This window comes from Malania oleifera, chromosome 8, assembly GCF_029873635.1.
Source record: "Malania oleifera isolate guangnan ecotype guangnan chromosome 8, ASM2987363v1, whole genome shotgun sequence".
NCBI classification, from domain to species: Eukaryota; Viridiplantae; Streptophyta; class Magnoliopsida; order Santalales; family Ximeniaceae; genus Malania; species Malania oleifera.
In genome coordinates, this window is record NC_080424.1 from 11,594,682 (window position 1) to 11,615,409 (window position 20,728).

The window sequence follows — 20,728 nt, forward strand, 5'->3', positions numbered from 1 at the left end:
ATAAATAAAAGAGCTGAAATGTACACAATAATGGGACCTGTAGGGGGATTTGGGGTTCTTCAAAGGGAAGGAGAACCTGTCTTGCCAACGAGTAATGAAGTTGTAAAGAGGCTCGGAAGTGGAGAACTAGGTGATTCTTAGGAAGCTTGAGCATGAGCGGTGGGAGGTAAAAAGATTCTAATAGCCAAAGAAAATCCTCAAAACAAAGGGATTTCAAAGTTGAAAGGATTTCTAAGGGAGTAAGTGCAAAGGAGAACTTGATTGCTCGAGTGCCAAGAGACCAGGCTAAATAATGGTTTGGGATACTAATAGGGATTAGGCCAATAAGAGAATGCCATGCCAAATATCAAAAAATCAAAAATAAATGAATAAATAAATTGTGGAGCAAATATAAGAGAAAAGAAAGGGGTGCATCACAAACGGCACATGTTGGAAGATTGTGCGGCCTAGGAAAAGGCTAAGGAGGTAGGGACTCCCAGCAAACCCTAGTTCCAATCCATCAAGCCAGAACTCTCTAGAATATCCCAAATCAAAATTGGTAGGGAGACCCCACCATGTGTCTCCACAACCAATCCCAAGCACATAATTGCCAATTTGACCTCCTGCAAGGTACAAACATAAGATCGTTAACAATTTGTGCATGACCATGTGCATGCGAATTGAATGAGGGTCAATTTCATAATCTAGGGCAAAATGGTAATTTCACACATTCATGAGACCTAAAAAAATAAAATCCTTATACGACGTAAGTGCAGCATGCCAAAGCTTTAATATTTGGGCCACTTGGAGAACAAAAGAAGAAAGGGAAAATGGGGAAGATGTTTCAATAGCTCAACACCAATGAACAAACATAAGATGCAAGAGGATCCCATTAGATGTGCCAATTCCATAACATCATCATCTATTTTGAATTTGCATATTGATTTTTTTTATTTTTTTTTTTTTGGGTGGGGGGGAGTAGGGAGGACTAGAATCTTTTGTATTCAATAAAAAATAAAATAAAAACTCTATTTATGACAGTTTTTATTTTTACAAAAAAATTTATCGCTATTTTTAGCATCATAAAAGTATAAAAAAAACTAATTAAAAAAATATCCTTGCATTTAAAACATGTTTCTATCACAAAAACTTCCTATAAAACATTTCCACGTTTGAAAAAGAGAATCTAGTAAGAGCAAGGATAGCAAGAGATGAGGGGATGTTTCAGATGATGATAGTGTAGGAAGCAGTGATCTAAATGTGAAATGGATTTACTTTTGGATCATATTCAAGATCAGCATGGAATTTTTTCCAATTCTCCTTCTAATCGCCTTGGGGATTTATCTTACATGCTGCCTCCTCTTTTAGAAGGTTTAGATGGAATTAATATTTTGAAGATGATGTTTCCAAGGAAAACAGAAGGTAAAAGATGGAATTCTGCCTACTCCAGTTCAAGGAAGGACCTTCGAACTCAGAGTTTATTGAATGACTTTGGCCTCATGTTGGCTGATCAAGGAGGAAATGAAGTCAGTTTTGATGGTGGTAAATCTAAGGTGAAGAAGGGTCAAAGGGTATTTGCTAATTTGAAGTGCTCGAAGGGGGTTTTCTTGGCTGATTGTAGTATTTTTTTCATTTTTAATTTTATTTTTATTTTTATGCTTTTTTTTTTTTTCCTTTTTCTTTTTGAGCATTTACTATCCTCAATATAATTGTACATTCTCTTTCTTAATATATCTTCTTTTATAATCAAAATAATAATAAGTAAATGTTTGTAGTTTTTTTTTTTTTTTTCATAGATATAAAGTCTTGATGGTGGTAAATCTAGGGTGAAGAAGGATCAAAGGGAATTCACTAATTTGAAGTGCTCGAAGGGGGTTTTCTTGGCTGATTGTAGTAGTTTTATATTTTTATCTTCATTTTTTTGCTTCTATTTTTCCTTTTTCTTTTTGAGCATTTACTATCCTCACTATGATTGTACATTCTCTTTCTTAATATATCTTCTTTTATAATCAAAAAAATAATAATTAAATAAATGTTTGTACTTTTTTTAATAGATAATAAGAGAAGATATACAAGCATTAGAAAATAAGGAATCCTCAAAGAAAAAAAACAATTTAAGTGCCCCAAACCAAAATTGCCCACAATCCAAACCACTATTGCCCTCCACACAAGACACTACCTAATAAAACCTCTTTTCAGACCTTTCCCATCGTAACTGACAGAACATTGCAAATTAGCCGATTCCCAAATCACATCCTAGTCTTGATTATGCCTTCATCCAAGCGAACTTCATTTCCTTCTGAATCTGCTAGCTGCAACCTTTTTTATCCAGCATATGTTGAATACAAGATACAAAATCAGTATTTATCTCATTCTTCTCAACCTTATCTTCTACCTCCTCTAATTCATCATTCCTCGATACAAGAACTCCCTCTAGATCATCCATTGGAGATGAAGAATGAGCCCCCATAAATTCAGAATCATCTGTTCACATTCCTTCAATCTATTTTACAGGAGTGAGAAGATCCGTTCACATCTTCTCTTATATTATCTTCTTTTTATTTTTATAAGAATATGAGCGACAATTTGTTTACAGTTCTGGGTAAGAACTGATTTGTTCTTCTTCTTCAGATGATCCTTGTGCTGTTAATTTTAGAGGCGTTGGCAAGGAAGGAAAGGAGAGGACAGCATTGTTGAGATGTGCTGTTCTTGCCATTATTTGGTGTATTTGGTTCAGAATTGTCACAATCTTCTAAGGGTACTATTTCAGCTCATAATTTGGTTTAGAGCAGAGTGGTTTGTCTTGCATCTTTTTGGTGCTATATACATGACCTTTATTTTTTTAGGGGAGATGACTTGCAGCAAGATTGGATCGCTTTGCTTCAGAAACATTGTTTTGTAAATATTTCTCCTCCTTTCTTTTTCTTTTTTTTTTTGTGTTTTCTTTGAGTTGTTGGAGGATGCCTCATTCTCCATGTTTTGTAATTCTTTCCTTATTTCTTCTTATAAAAAATATAAAATGAAAATAAAAATAAATAAAAAATAAGAAGAAGAAGAAGAAGATGATGATGATGATAAACATTGAAGTTATAATTCAATCTGGATAAGGTTTTACATGAATAAAAAGAGCACCAAATAACCCAACCCAACCTATATTTGTTTTGATGACTCATAAAATAGTTGAGGATTTGCTAAAATTATTGAAGTTCTAGAATGAGATAGCTTCTTGTGGAAATAATTCTCATTTTATCGTAACATAGGTACAGGTTTGTATAAATAGATGTACAGTAGAAGAAAAGAAGGAAAGAACCAAGAAGGAAAGAACCAAAGATGCTAACTTCTAAGGAAACTAAATATTCTAGGATATTCACACATTTACAGCCAAGATTTTCTTAGAAAAATAGGAAAGTTGACTAAACTAATTTGAAACTTTTCAACACTCCCCCTCAAGCTGGCTAGAAGATATCTTCCATGGCCAGCTTGCTAATGAAGTTTTCAAACTGTTTCTTCAGAAGTCCCTTTGTCAGTATGTCTACTACTTGCTCAGTTGTTGAGATATATGCCAGACAGATTACTCCCTCATCTATTTTCTCCTTGATAAAATGCTTGTCTACCTCCACATATTTAGTTCTATCATAAGGAACTAGATTGTGAGCGATAGCTATTGCAGTTTTATGGTCACAATACAGTTTCATTGGTAGTGAATTAGTAATTTTTAATTCTTCCAGCAACCTTTTGATCCATAGTGCTTCACAAATTCCATGAGCAACAGCCCTAAATTCTGCCTCTGCACTACTCCTTGCCACCACATTTTGTTTCTTGCTGTGCCATGTTACTAGGTTTCCTCCAACAAAGGTGCAACAGCCAAAAGTTGATCTTCTATCAGTGATACTTCCAGCCCAATCTGCATCAATGTATACTTCAACCTGTAAATTCCCATATCCTCCAAATAATAAACCTTTACCTGGAGCCCCTTTTAGGTACCTTAGAATCCTATACACAGCATCAAAATGCTCAGGTCCTGATGAGTGCATAAATTGACTTACCACGCTTGTTGCAAAGGCTATGTCAGGACGTGTATGAGAGAGATAAAGGAGTTTCCCTACCAATCTTTGGTATTGCTCTTTGTTGATCACTTCTTCAACCTTAGTTGGCTGGAGTATTATGTTCGGCTCTATAGGTGTTTTTGCTGCTTTGCACCCTAGCAGACCTATTTCTCCAAGTAAATCAAGCACGTACTTGCGTTGGGAAACAAAAATTCCTTTCTTTGACCTTGCAAATTCCATACCAAGAAAATACTTCAAGTTGACTAAGTTTTTTATCTCAAATTCGTGAACAAGGATCTTCTTTAACCTCTCTAGCTCATTGCTATCATTGCCTGTCAGAATTATATCATCTACATAGACAATAAGGATAGTCATTTTACCTTTAGCTCGTGTGTCTATAGAACATAGTATGATCGGCTTGACCTGGCTGTAGCCATGACTCTTTACTACCTTCCCAAAGCATTCAAACCAAGATCTAGGAGATTGTTTGAGTCCATACAATGATTTCCTCAATCTGCACACCTTGCCTTTGCCACATTTCCCTTCAAATCCTAGCGGTAGATCCATAAAGACTTCCTCCTCTAAGTCTCCATTTATGAAGGCATTCTTCAAATCTAGTTGACATAAGGGCCAATTAGAGTGTGCTGCTAGAGAGAGCAACGCACGGATTGAGTTCATCTTGGCTACAGGAGCAAATGTTTCCTGGTAGTCAACCCCTTCACCACAAGTCTTGCTTTGTATCTTTCTATACTCCCATCAGCCTTGAATTTTACTGTAAATACCCATTTACAGTCAACGGTCTTCTTCCCCTTCAATAGGTCACCAATTTCCCAAGTGTCATTAGCAATTAGTGCATCCATCTCTTCTTGAAGAGCCAATCTCCACTCCGGGTGATCTAGTGCTTCCTGAATGGTTCTTGGAATAAACAGATGAGAAACATTTGAAGTAAAGGCCTTATGAGAATCGGAGAGTCTATGATAGGATAGATGGTTGAAAATAGGATGTGTGGTACAGGTTTTAACTCCTTTCCTAAGGGCAATGGGCAGGTCAAGATCAGAAGAATTATCAAAACAAGGATCTGGAAAAGAAAAAGTACCTGGAGTATGTGAAGGAGGACCAACTTGTGTAGGTGATGATGATTGGCCTTGCTTTGGATTTGAAGAAAGAGCTCTATTATTCTGATTATTTCTTCTTCTAGTGTAAACACAAAGCTCAGATGAGGGAATATTTGATAGTACTTCTCCCCCTGTTTGAGAATCAAGTATGCCTTATATAGGTAGACTAGGATTTCCATTATTTTCGCCAGTTAAAGTATCGGTTTCCTAACCCTTTAAAGAAAGGATGTCAATGTCAAGGAAAACATTTGGAAGAGGCTTAGAGGTTTGCCAGAACTCATCTTCAATTTCCTTTTTCTCTCCCTGAAGATAATTATGGCCTAAAAGGGGCTGGTTTTCAATAAAAACAACATCCATACTAATATGAATTTTTCTGGAAAGAGGGTTAAAACATTTGTACCCTTTTTTTATTAGGAGCATATCCAAGGAAAACACATTTTTCTGCTCTAGAATCAAGCTTAGATCGAAGATTGGTAGGTATATGAACAAAAACAGTGCATGCAAACACTTTTAGTGGCAGGTCTGATGTTATCCAACATGTAGGAAACAATTTTTTTAGGCAATCTAAGGAAGTGATGTATTTTAGCACTCGAGTAGGCACCCTATTAATGAGATAACATACAGTTATAATAAAATCACCCCATAGGAACTTGCATTGAAAATATTAGGGCCCGTGCAACCTCTAACAAATGGCAATTTTTTCTCTCGGCAATGTCATTTTGTTGTGGGGTGTCACGACAAGTAGATTGATGTTGAATACCCTTTGTTGAAAAAAACATTCCTAAACATTTGTTAAAATATTCAGTACCATTATCAGTACTAAGGATACTGATTTTCGTTTGGAACTGGGTTTCAACCATATTATAAAAATTCTGAAAAAAAAAAAAAAAAAATTTCAACCTCAAATTTGTCACTCAATAAGTACACCCAACACAAACGTGCATGATCATCAATAAACGAAACAAACCATTTCTTACCAGAAGTAGTAGTGATTTTTGAGGGACCCCAAACATCACTATGAATTAAATAAAAAGGTTTGGAAGAATGATAAGCTTTTGATTGATAGGTGTTTCGGTGACTTTTGGACATGTGGCAAACATCATAATGAAGAGAATTGCAATCTAGTTTTTTAAATAAGCTAGGAAACAAAAGTCTTCAATAGAGAAAACCCTAGTCTAAGATGCCAAAGCATTATTCGTTCACGTACATAAACAGAACTAGTACTTCTACTCAAACCCTGAGCTTGTTTATTGTTAAATAAAGTCTCATTGAAGTAGTAGAGTCCATCAATCATCATAGCATTGTCAATCATCCTCCCCGAGGGTTGGTCCTAAAATTCACAATGGGAATCAAAGAAAATGACACAACAATTAGAATCCCGTGAGAGTTTACTAACAGACAGCAGGTTACAAGCAAGTTTAGGGACATGAAGGACAGATTTGAGTTCTATTTTTTCAGAGATTTGGACAGAACCTGTTCCAACAATGGATGAAAAACTTTCATTTGCAATTCTAATCTTTTTATTACCAGAACAAGGAGAATAAGATTGAAACAATTGTGAGGTACTGGTCATGTGATCAGATGCACAGGATTCAATAATCCATGGTGCAAGATTTAAGCAACAAGGGTAGCACTAGGGTTATCACTTGTTTGGGCCAATGAACCAATAGGAAGACTAGATGCAGAAGTAGATTTCAACAGTTGAAGAAGATGATCCACTTGCTCAGCACTTAGGAAATTAGCTTCATTTGTTTTAGGGACTGCATGATTGTTGCCAGAGGGTCTAAATATGTTGTTCTTCCAGTTTGCTAGCTTTCCATGGAGATTCCAACAATATTCTTGAGTGTGGCATGGCTTATTACAATAGTCACACCATACTCGAGACTTATCTTCCAACCTCCTTTGATTAGAGTAAGGTCACTGTGCAGAAATATTGGCAATAGCCAAATATGTGTTACTAGCAGCATGAGGAGCAGGATTATTGGCAGCAAGTAGAGCAGAATTTTCCAATCTCATCCTCCTTTTTCTTCATCATCACACTCCTTCAACAATCTTCTCATCGTACTTCAGAAAATATTTCCCCAAGTGGGGGTAGAGGCTGTCTCCCTATGATTCTTCCCCTTGCTTCATCAAACTCATCATTTGAAGTTTCAGCCATGGCTATAGCAACAGAAGAGATTAGGGTAGAGTTGACCAAGGAAGAAAACCCTATAGAGATTAGGGTCAGATTGGAGCCGCCAAGGGAAACTAGGGTTTACACAAGGCCAAGAGCCGGACCTAGCTCTGATACCATCTAGAATGAGATAGCTTCTTGTGGAAATAATTCTCATTTTATCATAACAAAGGTACAAGTCTGTATAAATAGATGTACAATAGAACAATAGAAGGAAAGAACCAAAGATGCTAACTTCTAAGGAAACTAAATATTCTGGGATATTCACTCATTTACAGCCAAGATTCTCTTAGAAAAATAGGAAAGTTGACTAAACAGATTTGAAACTTTCCAACAAAAGGATTTTTTTTAAATAGAAAAAGATATGTATTAAGTAGAAGAATGTAGGCACAGGATGATAATCTTACCCCAAAAAAATTAAAAAATTAAAAATAAAAAAGTTGAATACAAGAATAAACCCAAGACTTAACCAAAGTAGCAAGCCAATTCTGTTGAATGTCAAAAAAAGCCATAAAACACCCTATAAAGAATGCCTACAAGGATGCTAAAGACACAATACCACCCAAAAGCATCAGCACAAAAGATCCATGATCTCAAAAAATCAGCGCATTTCTCTCCAAATATATAATCAAACAACAGGAAAAGTAGAGCACCACCACAAAATTCTAACATTTCTACGCCCCCCAACAGCACCCCCCCCCCCCCCCTCAAAAAAAAAAAAAAAAACCTCTAAAATTAACCAACAAGAAAGCTTCCAAAAAAACTTGGGTCTAACTCATCCTTCCACTCTCTTTGTTAAAAGGAAAACCTCAGATATATTCTCATTGACCACCATAAAGCTGATGGGATATGAACAAGTTGGTGTACTTGGTTGGATCCCCAAACACCGAAGACCTCCGAGAGATAATGTAAATGTACAAATGGAGGAGGGACATGAGCATGAACATAGGAATGATCCACCACATGAAGTACCACCTACTCATTTTGGTGTGCTGCTACTGATCCTCCTGCTTGGTTTTTGGATTATGGTCGGGATATGGATGCTCGGTTTAGTACTATTCTTGAAGATATTGAATCTAAATACACTGCACTTCACCATACATTCCAATCCTATTTCAGTTCATTTGGTCAGCACTCGGTTGAATTGAAAGCAACATGGGTAGTGTTTCTTCCTCCAAAAAAAAAGGTCCCATGGCAGCGAGTTCAAATGACGAGGACAACGACAATGATGAGGAGGATAAGAACTCATCTGGTGACAATGATACTAAGTACGACTAATTGAGAGTTGTTGTTGTTGAAAATTTTCTTTGAAACACTGTAATTCTGATTGTAATTATTTTTTTTGCTTTGAAGACAGCCTTAACATGTAATGTATGTTCATATTGTCATATGCTTTATCTTAAATCATTATGTGGTCTACTTGGGCAATACTGAATATGTCTGCAAGCTGAATACTGTATTATTGATTGTGACTTTCTTCTAAATGTCATCTTTGTGAACTGCATGCTGACTGTTTGGTGAACTTATGTTTGCTATGAATGTTTTTATTGTCCTTTTTGCAGATGTCAAAAGGGGGAGAACTAGCAAAATAAATGATTATTTTCATATGTTCATATGTCAAAAAAAAGAGAGAACAAGCAATATATGCTGGATGTACAATGAACAGGGAGAACAAGCAAAATGAAAGCAAATTGAAAATATGCTTGAACTAAAAATATGTTTGTACTGAAAATATGCTTGTACTGACAATATGTTTGTACTAAATAATATGATTATACTGAAAATATGCTTGTACTTATATTTTCCTAAGGGGGAGAATACTGAATTTTTTTCATTTACATTGTGATTATGCTTATTGTGAGTGGGAGCCTTATCAAGGCTACCTTATTTTGCTCCTTATTTGTCATCATCAAAAAAGGGGAGATTCTTGGCGTAACAAGGCTTAATCTTGGTTTTAATACTGACAAACTAAGGAATCTAAATGTGCTTTCAAGTGAATTTACAGGTACTATATCTTACAAGCACAATAGACCACATTTAAGTTTAAAAGCCATGATGAAAACAAGCAAAATGAAGTATGGCTAAAGCTTGGATGAAGATCAAGCTTCAAGACATGAAGACTTTTATTTCATGTGTAATGTAATAGATGTCTCATGTAAGTATTTCTCAAGTTTAAGTTTGTCTATGAAGCTCTTAGATAAACAATTGGACTTAGAGACCTGTTTTAACAACTTGAAAATATTTTTTCAAAATTCAAATATCTTTTCAAAAGAATACAAATGATTTCTGGAATCAAAATAAAAGGAAAAATTGAATTTCAAAATGTTCGGGCGACCAAGGCTCAAAGCTTAGTCGACCGAATGCAGTATACTAAACAACCTGGTCTGACATCAGTGAGTTTGGGCGACCGAACACTTGGTTCAGTCGACTGAATGGGTACTGCTATTGTTAAAGCCCAGACAGTGTCAGTTTTCAGTCGACCAAAAGGCTACTACCTGTTTGAAATTCATGTTTTTAGTTGGTTCAGGCAACCGAACTACCAGTTTAGTAGACCGAAGTACATGATTTAAGTTACTAACAGCACAATTTCTTTCCGTTTTCAAAAGATATTGTTTCCAAAATTTGGGCAAACAGTCAGAATTCAAACCCATCTATTTAAGGGTAACCCTAATCATGTTAGGGCAATCAAATCGCACAAAAAATCATTGATTTCATCATTCAAACACTGCTGTGCGCCATTCTTCATCACTGCAAATATTTTCTGGTTTTTGTTCTTGATTTCTTATCTTTAAATCCAGAAAACCTAGAAAACCTCTTGAGCTTCATAGCAAATTTATTGTTGAGAGTATATTAGTGATATTAAGTTGTACAAATCCGCTCTTTTGAGGGAGTTTCTTCTTGTATGAAATCCGATGCTGTTATTTGTAAATGAACGATTCGGGTATTAAATCGGACAAGCAAGAAGGTGTTCTTGCTTGAGAGGTGCTCCACCTACTGAAAGAAGAGAAACTGAAGGGGTTGAAGGCCTAGCATCACCTGCACCACCAGAATCTTGGCAAAATTCCTTAACTAGTTCGCAAAATAAGTTTGCAAAACTATGCTAACCGACCCCTTTTCACCACCAGGAATAAAAACTGAATAATACTTACCCTTCCACCCGACCTAAATCCAGGTATTTTCCCACCCTTGTCCATCAGATTTTCATCCAGTACAGCTGATTACCCGAACAGACTCCGAGAACCCTTCTATGACCAAACGAAATCTGAAAGCCCATCCGCAGATCACAGACCTGGCTCTTTCATGAATTTTACCCACCTGCTGCTAGAGAAGTTTTTCTTGAACACGAACAGAAAAGGAGATCCCTCCAATTTGTCCAATCTCAGATCGAGGTCTTCCCTTCAATCTGAATCAACTACTTTAGCAATTAGCATCATTTAATGCTATCAAAACCATAATGTGCCTCAAGTCAGAGAGAGAGAGAGAGAGAGAGAGAGAGAACGCTATCAAAGTGAGCTTATAAGCCTCCTTGGACCTTGTCTTGGGCCTTTGAGACTCAATTTGGGGCACTGCTTAATTCTCAAAACAGTAGTTATGGGGGTGAAATTATCCAGAACTAGATAAAAATTGCACCATGAATCTCTAGAAGTTAAAACATCTGTGCACATAGTCGTAAAGAAATTCATCAGCACATTTCCCTAGACACAATTTGTAAAACCAAAATTGATCAAGTCAATTTCGAGGTAGTGGAAAACAGAAATCCTGATGAAAATTTCAACGACTTCATGGAAATTTAAGACCATGGCTAGGAAGGGTGGTGGAAATCACGACCTTCTATGGAGATTGAAGAGCAAGGATGTGAATGAGCTCAGAAATTAAAGATTGCATATATTTCAATCCTTGCTATTGTATAGTATGTATACTAAAAAATTTCTATGCATCCATTATATGTTCTTCCTGCCAGTAATCAATCCACTTATCCTAGTAGTATTAGAACCAGGATATGACCAAAACATAGTCCAACTGCAGAATCTAGCTGAGTTGCAACACAAAACCTACAACGATCTATCATAAGAATATAGCCCTATAGCGCAAAGGCAAATCCTTTGTCTTGCAAGTAGAAACTTGCATACCTGTCACTATGCACAAATGTGGAGACGTAGTACATGCACCAATAAAATGGACAACATTTCTATGCTGTACCTCCCTGCATTCAAGCAAACAAAAATTCAGATTCAAGTTTTTCACATAAGAGTATTCATAAAGAGTATGATTTGGCCATAAGGATGCCAAGTGGAATAAAAAGAAAATGAAACCATGTATAGAAGAAGACTCTTTTTTTTTTTTTTTTTTTTTTTGCTTCAAATATTTTAAATGCTTACAAATATGAAGCACTGCCATTGACTAAGTTAAAAATATCATTAACACAAGACTTGAGTATTAGTAAATGAAACACTATCATGGTTCAGTTCATCTAATTTTGCTTCTATTAAGAACAAAAAAGACAAAACTACAAGAAATAGGGCATGAATCCTCTTATTCATGAATTATGATATCCACCAATATTATTTATTTCAGGATCAGGTTAAACAATAGAAGGTAGCTTAACATGAAAATCAAAAAATATACATAATATTTGTAATTGTAAGTGCCTTCCAGCTAGATATCAATCATAATACATTCATAGATCACCATAACGCCTTGATGGTAATATATCCTCAACATCAACACATTAATTTAGAGAGGCCCAGGAAGGGGGGAAAGAAAAGAAAAGAAAAGGGCACTTTATGTCTAAGTGCTTACATATAATTATCGTTCAAGATTCAATTATTAAAATCTTACTGAGTGTTACATTATCTAACATCAGGCTTTGTAATATGCCATTAATTTTTCAATATTTTAAAAAACTGAAATATAAGTAAGTACATAAAACATTATCTAGTATTTAGGGAATAAATTACCTACAAATTCTGATCATTTCTATGGAAGTTGTGTCAAACTGTTCAGGTCATTACTCGACCAATTAAAAATAAAAGTTTGGATCCAAGTAATTCAATGTACTATAAAAATTCACCAAGTTAATAAGAAAATGTTCATAATTGCAAAATATCTTGATGTTGAACAAAAGCATGCAGCTCCATGTGTTCTATAGCATAAGTTTGAAACAAAAACATAGAAAAATGCCAATTATGTCACATTTTCTATGTTATAATAGCTAGGCTTGTAATTTTTCATCACAAAGGGAGCATCTAGTGCATTGCACTAATAAAAAGTTCGTAAGGCACAAGAAAATGAATCAATCTAGAGCATGAATTGAAGAGGAAAAACAATTAAAATAAGGAAAAGGAAAAACTAGAAAAGCAAATGAAACCTTGCGTGACTTTATATTCCTTGCAAAGTGGCTTTAAAGAAAAATCTTGACTACGATATTTAAAATTTAAATTAAAAAAAAAAAGAAAGTTCATAAACAGTGCAACTGTAAATGCATGTATCATGCCTATTTTGAGTATATCATGTGTCAAAATCAAGGTCTTAAATTTCAATTTCGACTCAAATTTAGAATCTCCAAAAGTACAGAAATTTTGATTTTGATGTCAGTTTCAATTTCGATTTGAAAAAATAAGAGAAATCAGCACTAAAGCATGGAATTCTTTGTGAAACTTTAAAAATGGTTAACATACATAACAATTTAAGTTTTAGAACAAATATATTACAAGTTAAATACATATATGTTGTGTACAAGGTGGAAAAGTTGTAATATAGTATGTGTATCAAACATATTTGTAAGATAATGTAATTAAACATATTCTGTTTATAGAAATGAAATTCATAAATCATTTAAATATTATTTATTATAATAAATAATTATAATTTAGACATGAATGGTTAAATAAAATATTGTTGTAAGTTTATTTTGTCATATAATTTCAAAAGCACTTGTAACAATTTTGTTTTGATAAAAATAAATAAAATAAATTAAGAGAGAAATTTCACTTCACTCTTAAATCTCTCATTTGAATTTCGAGAAAAATTCAATGTATAGTTTAAATTTCAACAAGTTTCGCTAAAAATTCGAGATTTCATTAAATTTCGGATGATTCGTTGAGATTTCGATGGAAATTATGCAAGACGGAAATTGATTGCCATTTCAATTTCAAGGGTAACAATACAAAACCAAGCCTTAATCCCACTAAGTGGGGTCGGCTATTTGAATCCTTTTCCGCCAATTTATGCGATCATGGACCATTTCTTTTGATAGATTCAAGGATATTAAATCCTTACTCACTATCTCCACCCAAATTATTTTAGGTCTACCCCTACCCCTTCTACTGCCCCCCCACAGTAACTAAGTCACTCTTCCTCACAGGTGCACTATAAGGCCTACGTTGCAAGTGTCCATACCATCTGAGTCGTCCCTCCCTTATCTTATCTTCTATAGGAGCTACGCCTAACTTACCACGAATATGTTCATTCCTTAATTTATCTTTTAATGTTATACCACTCATCCATCTAAGCATTCTCATCTCGGCAACTTTTACTTTTTTGGATATTATGTTTCTTCGTCGCCCAACATTCCGATCCATACAGCATAGCTGGTCTTATAGCTGTCCTATAAAATTTCCCTTTCGACAATTTCGTGGAAATTTAAGACCATGGTCACAATAAAAATCGTAAAATACACTCTGAAAAAATAATTTCTGTATAAAGGCATACCATCTAATCTGCATATGGTACAGGATGACACTAACCAACTATAACCACATTATGCATAATCAACCACTTAAGGAGCTGGCTTCATATTCCTTGCAAAGTGGCTTTAAAATACTATTCTTACTTTCTAACATTTGAAATTAAACTAAAAACAAAAAAGGTTCAAAAACAGTTCAACTGAAAAGGTGTGTATCATGCATATTTCGAGTATATCGTATGTGCCATACTAATCATCATAAAATACACACTGAAAAAATAATTGTATGCAAAGGCATACCATTTAAGCTGCACCAGTGTACAGAATGAAACTAACTATAATCACAGTGTGCTTAATGAACCCATTCAGGTGTTGGTCTAGATACTCTAGAAAGCTAGAAGTAGACAGATATTAGCCATATGCATGAATTGACCAGTTCATCTAGCAAAATGCGTTGACTGGGCATGCCTTACTGCATATACAATACTTCCAAGTATGAAAAGGTAAATAGCCATTCCAGGGTGTAGATGCCCCAATTTCTTTACACACAAAAGAAGAAATAATGAAATATTATTAAGACAAAGAAGGAAAGACAATATTTGGAGGATAAAAATATATACCCCTACAGAGAAAGGAAAAAAAAAAGCAAAAAAAAAAAAAGCTAAGAAACAAATAAGCAAATAATGGCAATGGTAAGTTAACAAAGCCCATAAATATATTTTCACAAGAACTCTAGCCACACACCTTTAAACAAACCAAAATCCAAAAACAATAGAGAAGCAAAAACAGAAAACCCATCTCAAACCACACTACATCAAAAAAACAGCACATAGCTTCCCCTCCTTAACACCAAAGCCCTCGAACATTGCATTGCACAAAGGGTGCATCCCATTTCGTCAGAAAATTCAACAATTCAAGAGTTTAAAATAATGAATTGGGTGGTTAAATTTGAAAAGTTACCACAGGTAGCCACCTAGTTTTGGATGTGAAGACTTGTCAGTCCATTTAGACATTGGGTTAGCTCAGAATCAGATCAAGAATCACTCGAATTTAGCAAGAAATGAAAAAGATAGGTAGCAGGCATAGTTTTATTGTTCAAAATCTGACTTTTAAGCACTCTTTTGGCCATAACTTCAAAAATATAAGCAACACTCGAGTGATTCTTAAAGCATTAAACGTGGACATTAAGAGCATTTTATGGCTGCTCAAAAGAACAACCGACAACCGCAATGAAAGAAATGTCACTTCTTTTTAACTTGAACCAAATATTACCTATTTTTAAGAACGCAAAAGAAAATTTTTGATATTTTCTCGATGTTTTGAGCAAAACTCCTTCAATTCTCCATACTTTTCAATTTTGGGTGTGTTAGCTTTATTGGCTACATAATCCTAAATAACATATTTTGATGATAACAACCCATTAGTGATTCTAAGTTAAACTAATCTTTGCACATCAAGTTAGTACAGGAACAACATGAAGATACTGGATCAAACGCAAAGATCAACTGAACATTCAAGAAGCAAAGATCAAAGTAGACACTCACTCCGAACATCTCAAGCACAACCAACTAAAACAAATGTAAAATGATAATGTAAATGGGAAGTGTTTGAGGTAGGAATAATTTGTAACTCTTGTAGTTCTGATTCGAACAAGTTTATTTAGCAAGAGTTGAGCAATTGCATGAGCATGCTAGTATATAGGATATCAACGAACTCTTAGAACAAAACTTAATGAGTTTTCAAATACAAAATAGCCTATAATCAAATGAATTTTCATAAGGGACAAGTTTTAAACAATATTAGTATTATAATATTTCATATACTTGGTCCCGGTTTAGTTTAAACCAAGATTAAGCACCCAAAGGAAAGAAATAAGCCAGGTGCTTCGACGATTTCATAAAATGGGCTAAATTGATTTTAGCCCAGAAGAAACCGTCGACGGCTTGCTTCGGGAATTGCTTCCAATGGGTGGAAAACGGCTAGTTTTCAAAATAGTTTATTATTTTAAATGCCCAACGGCCATAAAAAGGCAAGTTTGCCCCTTTTCCTATAAATACAAGCTACTAGCACTTAATAAACATCTTTGATAGCTTTTGAATATTTGTTGCAAGCATTTAGTTCATCATTCATTGCTCAAATGGATTGAAGGCATATGAGATGTTTAAAATGGATGAAGGGGAATCAATCACATCCATGTTTACTCGTTTTACTCATATAACAAATGGATTGAAAGCAAATGCTAGGGATTATTCCATGGAGGATAACATGCAGAAAGTTCTTCGATCATTGCTTGAGTCATGGCATGCCAAATCAACAACAATCGAAGAAGCAAAGGATCTCTCCAAGGTTTCCCTGGATGAGCTAATCAGGTCTCTCATGACCTATGAGATTAAAAATAACAATACAGCAATTGAGCAAGAAAAGCCCAAAAAGGCAACAGGTATCGCCTTAAAGTCAACAAGCCAAAAAGAAATAGTTGAGGAGAACGAGAGCAACAATGACGACGAAGTTGCTCTAATCACGATAAGAATCAAAAGATTCCTGATGAAAAAAAAATCTTGAAAGCAAAATGAAAAAGGGGAATCAAGTAGAAATGATAGCATGAAATGCTATAATTGCAAGAAAGTCAGACATAAGATGGCCGATTGTCCTCTGTTCAAAAATAAAGCAACTACCAACAAGGAGACAACAAGAAATACAAAGCCATTAATGCAACAGCGTGGGACAAACTAGACGGACTTTCCACCGATAAAGAAAATGAAGAGCAAGTGGCTCATTTCTGTCTCATGGCGGAGGATCAAGAAGAGGTTAGTTCTGATGATGAATATGCTCCTTCATATTATGACTTAAGAGATACACGTAGAAAATTATATGATGAATTAGTCGTGATCAAAAGAAAAAATAAACATCTTGAAGACAAACACTCAAAATGTAAACAAAAAGAATTATCTTCGTTCTATTTTAAAAGAATGAAATGCCTCTTTAAAAATGAAAAATGAGGAGCCTATTAAATGTGCTCAAGAAGATCATGAACTTTTTCAAAAGAAAGTTGAAAACATGAAAAATCAAACTGATAAGAGTTTCGAAGAAAATATGCTCTTGAAAAAGAAAGTTGAGGATTACTGCAAAACCATTTACAAATTCACTAATGGAAAAGAAAATTTTGATAAGTTATTAGGAGCTCAAAGAATTGGAATCTATAAAGAAGGTTTGAGTTATGGACTATCCTCATGTAAATCTATTGGTTTTGCTAACCTTTGTGTCAAAAGAAGTTCCCTACCAGATAAAAATAAAGCACCTAAGCCCAACCCTTTGCATGTAAATAAAACTTGTTTATATTGTGAAAGAAAAGGACATATTTGCTACACTTGTCCTTTTAGAGGAAATAAAGGAAAAGAAAGTAAGTATAAATGGGTTATTAAGAAAACTAACCCCCTAGGACCCAAGAGAGAATGGGTACCAAAACAAGTTACTTAATTCTGTTTTGTAGGTATGCTTGAAGACCACATCCAGGAGGAATAAGTGGTTTCTTGATAGTGGGTGTTCAAGACACATGACAGGTGACGCTGGCAAATTTGTCTCTCTCACCTACAAAAAGGAAGGATTTGTGACATTTGGAGACAATGCCAAAGGTAGAATCATTAGCAAAGGAAAAATAGGTAACTCATCATTTACTGTTGATAATGTAGTACTTGTTGATACTTTGAAGCATAACTTGTTGAGTATTAGTCAATTATGTGATAAGGGACTTAATGTTGTCTTTCAATCTACTCAATGTCTCATAAATGATTTACATGGAAAAACTATCCTAGTAGGACGTTGAGAATCAAATATTTACACTATTGAGTTTGATGAAATTGAAACTAGTGATATCAAACGCAAAGATCTAGTAAACATTCAAGAAGCAAAGATCAAAGCAGTCACTCACTCCGAACATCTCAAGCACAACCAACTAAAGCAAATGTAAAATCATAATGTAAATGGGAAGTGTTTGAGATAGGAATAATTTGTAACTCTTGTAGTTCTTATTCGAGCAAGTTCATTTAGCAAGAGTTGAGCAATTGCATGAGCATGCTAGTATATAGGATATCAACGAATTCTTAGAACAAAACTTAATGAGTTTTCAAATACAGAATATCCTATAATCAAATGTATTTTCATAAGGGACAAGTTTTAAACGATATTAGTATTATAATATTTCATATACTTGGTCCCAGTTTAGTTTAAACCAAGATTAAGCACCCAAAGAAAAGAAATAGCTCAGGTGCTTCAACGGTTTCATAAAATGGGCCAAATTGATTTTGGCCCAAAAAAAACCGTCGACGGTTTGCTTCGGGAATTGCTTCCAACGGGCGAAAAACGGCTAGTTTTCAAAGTACTTTATTATTTTAAATGCCCAACGGCTAGTTTGCCCCTTTGCCTATAAAACAAGCTACTAGCACTTAATAAACATCTTTGATAGTCGTTGAATATTTATTGCAAGCATTTAGTTCATCATTCATTGCTCAAATCTCTCTTGCTCTTCAAACTTGTGTAAGATATATTTCTATAGAGATTAGTGTGAGGCTTTGTGTTGTAATCAGCTCAAGGAGTATCTATTGTATCAACCACATTCTTTCTTCTTTTGTTTGATTGTAAAAGGGTTCTTGGTGAACCGAATCAAAGGGGTTCTTGGTGAACTTCGCAGATTGGCTCTTGGTGAGCGTGAGGGGATTGGTTCCCTGATTTGTAAAGGCTTCTCCGTCTTCAAAGGAAATTGGTTAGTGGATTTTGCAACCCTTGAGTGTGTCTCAAGGCGTGGACTTAGGCAAGGGGCCGAACCACGTTAAACTACGGTGTTAAGTTTTTCTCCTTCTTATCTATTTTCTTTATTGTGTTATTCAGTTTGCTTATATTGTAATTTATTTGCTTGTATCTTGCCATGTCTGATTATTTTGTAGAAAAATATATTAATCCGCAAAAAAGTCTATTCACCCCCCTCTAGACACAACTCTAGGGCCAACAGGGTGGAATCAACTTCATCTGTAGTAAACTCATTAGGCTTTCCAATGAGTCAGAAACGACCTAAATCCAATGAATAGAGATGTGACCCTGCAATGTTGACTGCATGTAGAGGAACAGAAACGCAAGGATTTTTTCAGAGCTTTCCTCATTTTTCACCATCACTTTGCCTCAAGCCTAAGAGATGGTGGTCCACCATATATTTTTAAGTCCCTAAAAAAAATCCTGATTTTGAAATGGAGGAAATTAGGAGATGTAACAAACAGGTTTTAATTTTTAAGCCGGATTTTGAGAAGGCCTATGACAGGGTTAGTTGGCAGTCACAGGAAGGGTTTTGGTGTCAGATGGAGGGCCTGAACAGGGGCTGTCTTTCTTCTACCCATACTATGATTATTAATGATCAATCTAAGACTTGGTTTTCAGCCTCTGGGGTTGAGAGGCAAGGAGATCCTTCATCTCCATTTCTTTTTGTTTTTGTTGTTGGTGTGTTTAGTAGGACGATATAGGGGTCTTGTCCAGGGCATTGTTGTAGGTATAAAATTTTCTAATAAGACAGTATTTTCTTGTCAGATGATAAGAGAACTTTTTGCAATGATTTGTGCCAAGTTCAAAGACCATAGATGGATCTCTCTTTAGACGTGTGTGTGCGTGTTATGTCACTTATGTGTTATGGTAGTAATGAAGACCATGGTCATTTATTTATGCACAGCCCTGTAGCTTGGTGTTTACGGAACAGTTAAATTACCACTTTACCTAAAGGCCTACACACTTTAAGTTTTGGGCCAACAATATATATCAAGCCTTAACGCTTCCCTGTACGTGCAGCCCCATTGCATGCAGAGAGGACCAAAAAATAACACCCATTACAGGAAATTAGATAATTCTTAACAAACAAAAAATAAAGGCAGGCAACAAAGCCAGAACCTAGGACCTCCTAGCAACCATACCTATGATGCCATGTTATATTACCACTTTACTTAAGCTCTTAGGTTGTGAGCCAATAATGCATATCAAGCCTTAACAGGAACAAACTATTTGGTTTGTTGGGGTGGTGTGATTTTACAGGCTTTGGAAGGTGTAAAAATGTAAGGATTTTGTGTGGTTATATACTTTTTCTATAAAGATTATTTGGCTAGAGAGATATGCTTGGTTTTTTTTATACTGTTGTCTGTAGATTAGGTTAGGACAGGATTGTGTTTTTTAGCGTTGATGTGGGTGTTCACTACAAGGTGTTTTGGTAATATGGCTCTTTCTAATATTCAATGTATTGGTTGGCATCTGATTTAGTCTTGAATTTCTTTTTGTATTAGCTTCTTCTCTTTATTTTTCATTTTTTTGAGGATTCCTTGCTGTCCTCATACATTCTTATTCCTTAATAAATTTATGTTTCTATCAAAAAGAACCCAGTGTATTTTCCAATAAAAAGAAAAATCCTAATAAAAATATTCTCCAAAATTTAAAATTTGCTTTTCCAGGGGACTTCCCAATGACAATTTTTTTCAAAGGGTCCCCATAGCTGTGGCCCAAAAAGAGGAACTCAGGGCCACTAAATAAGTATCACCAGGAGAGAGAAAATGATCCTTAACTACGAGAAATTGAGCTTTGGGTAATGGCTTTTATTACAGTTTTACTTTAGTTATTTAATATTATTGCCGTGTTAGCAAGCATGAGTTACTAAAGGTATTATGGCCATTGGTATGCACTTGGCAAATACTATAAATAGAGCAAG

General features: G+C 35.0%; 1 protein-coding gene across 5 annotated transcripts in view; it reads right to left on the reverse strand.

Annotated features, from left to right (window-relative positions):
- Positions 1-20,728, reverse strand: part of LOC131162434 (serine/threonine-protein kinase STY46-like) — a 53,250-nt gene that overhangs the window by 10,758 nt on the left and 21,764 nt on the right. For all 5 annotated transcript variants that reach the window (XM_058118895.1, XM_058118891.1, XM_058118893.1 and 2 more), the window contains one exon: positions 11,444-11,517. In XM_058118895.1, the coding sequence (XP_057974878.1) occupies positions 11,444-11,517 (74 nt within the window). The remainder of the gene's footprint in view (positions 1-11,443; positions 11,518-20,728) is intronic.